This window comes from Gavialis gangeticus, unplaced genomic scaffold (genome assembly GCF_001723915.1).
Source record: "Gavialis gangeticus isolate Ggan-Ray unplaced genomic scaffold, GavGan_comp1, whole genome shotgun sequence".
Taxonomy (NCBI): Eukaryota; Metazoa; Chordata; order Crocodylia; family Gavialidae; genus Gavialis; species Gavialis gangeticus.
Genome location: NW_017729025.1, coordinates 154,644,660 through 154,646,548, shown reverse-complemented (window position 1 = coordinate 154,646,548; position 1,889 = coordinate 154,644,660). Strand labels below are relative to the sequence as shown.

At 48.8% G+C, this 1,889-nt stretch overlaps 1 protein-coding gene across 1 annotated transcript in view; it reads left to right on the top strand.

Moving 5' to 3' along the window:
* LRRC56 (leucine rich repeat containing 56) overlaps positions 1 to 1,889 on the top strand; it is a 136,120-nt gene that overhangs the window by 107,394 nt on the left and 26,837 nt on the right. The window contains exon 7 of the mRNA XM_019519812.1: positions 994 to 1,171. Coding sequence (XP_019375357.1) covers positions 994 to 1,171 — 178 coding nt within the window. The remainder of the gene's footprint in view (positions 1 to 993; positions 1,172 to 1,889) is intronic.

Below are 1,889 nucleotides of genomic sequence, written 5' to 3'. Positions count from 1 at the left end.
GAGGCAGCATGCTATCATCCTGCACACAGATCTGGGGGCCCACTTCCCCCAGGAGGAGTCTGGCACAGCCCCGCAGCTCTCCTTGGGGGTGTGGGCCCCCAGATCCGCACACGGGGTTTCAGCTGCTGGCTGGGAAAATAGCCCAGAGCTGCCACCATCCCCAGCTGACAGCAGCAGCCTGTTGTCATCCTGCATCATCCAAGGGCCCATGCCACCCTAGAAGAGCTGGGGGAAAGATTGGGGAATCAAACTGGGAACTGGGGGAATGTTTAGGGACCCGAACGTACCCCCAGTTCGATTCCCCCAGCTCTCTGATCATTCCTCGAGCTCTTCCTGTGGGGTGTGGGCCCCTGGATCTCCGTGATGGGTTTTAGCAGGCTGCCGCTGCAGGCTGGGGCCAGCAGAAGCACCACAGTTTTCCCGGTGCTTGACATGAGCTGCGCCAAGCAGCTGCCACTGGTCCCAGCCGGCAGCAGCAGTCTGCTGAAACCCCATGCACAGATCCGGGGGCCCGCACTCCCCCAGTAAGAGCTGGTGAAATGATCAGAGAGCTAGGGGAAGAAAACAGAGAACTGGGAAATTGAACGGGGAGCTAGATGTCAATATCAGAGCAGTCCTTCCCCTGCCTTTCCCCTCTCTCTCCTTACTTCCTGCTTAGCTGCAACCAAGCCTGGCTTTGAAACTTGAAAAGTTTTGAAAGTTTCGAAACGTTTTGAGTGCCCACATTTCATTTTGAAGCTTTTTGAAGCCCTTCGTTTCATTTTGATTTCACTGTTTTGAGCTCAAAACATGTCAAAACAGCTTCAAAACAAAACACTTGTCAAAATTTCTCACAGCCCTAATTTATATCTGTTGTTTGAGATGGCTTGGTTTGCCCTCTTGAGGCATTCATGCTTTAAAACGTAGCGCTCACACAATGTGAGCATTCGCCCATTGCTTATAGTACTTCTGTTTGTCTTGGACAAGCAGTTACCTTACTCTTCATTCTTTCAGGTACCAGACTATAATTACAGAGCTGAAGTGAAAAAACTCATCCCCCACTTAAAATATTTGGATGAAGTCCCAGCAAGTCAAGTGGCTATCCCTGCCTCCAGGAAGATGAGCAAGGACTGGCTAATTGTGAAGGATTCTATTAAGGAGGGTGGCTTGGCAGAAGATATTTCTGGATTAGGTATGTCAAATTTCCCACCAGGTCCATTTATTTTATCACCGTGAGAAAAAGAAAGAATGTGAACAGAGCTGGACCCCTAAGGGACCAAGCTGAACTTGCATGGCTGGGAGGTAGGAAACGCCATCCTTTTACTTGGAAACTGAGCATATTGGATATGGAAATGACTGTGGGAAAATAAACATGGAGCATTACCATGCTATGCTAATGTATTGTCATGGTCATTCTTTGAAATGTGAATGTGTTTGTAAACTGATGATCAGAACCTCCATCCCACTGGAGCTGCTTTGTGTTGCTCCTGCATAGCCAGTGGAGAACTTCTACAGATTTGGAGAGTAGTCCAGTTGGCTAGAGCTGCCATACTAGCTCCTGTGCTGTGGAGTGTGGGGCCATGGCTGGAGGATGTAGAGAATGGTCTGAAAATTTTTACGCTCTGATGATCCTCAGATGGAACTGTGAGATGATGAGCCTGACCCCCCACAAAGGTCAGAGAAATGGGAGTGCGAGTCAAAGCATTAAGTGAGTCTCATCTGCATGAGAATCTAGTCCTTAGTACAGTGATTCTCAACCAGGGTGCCACGGCACCCTGGAGTGTTGTGCAACCCTTTTCTAGGTTCTGTGGGGTGCCTCACAATATTAGCACTGTTAGGTGTGCAAACACCTACCCCTGATTACCAAGGTAAACCAGAGATTTCAAATAGGAATCCATAGTGTCAAAAAC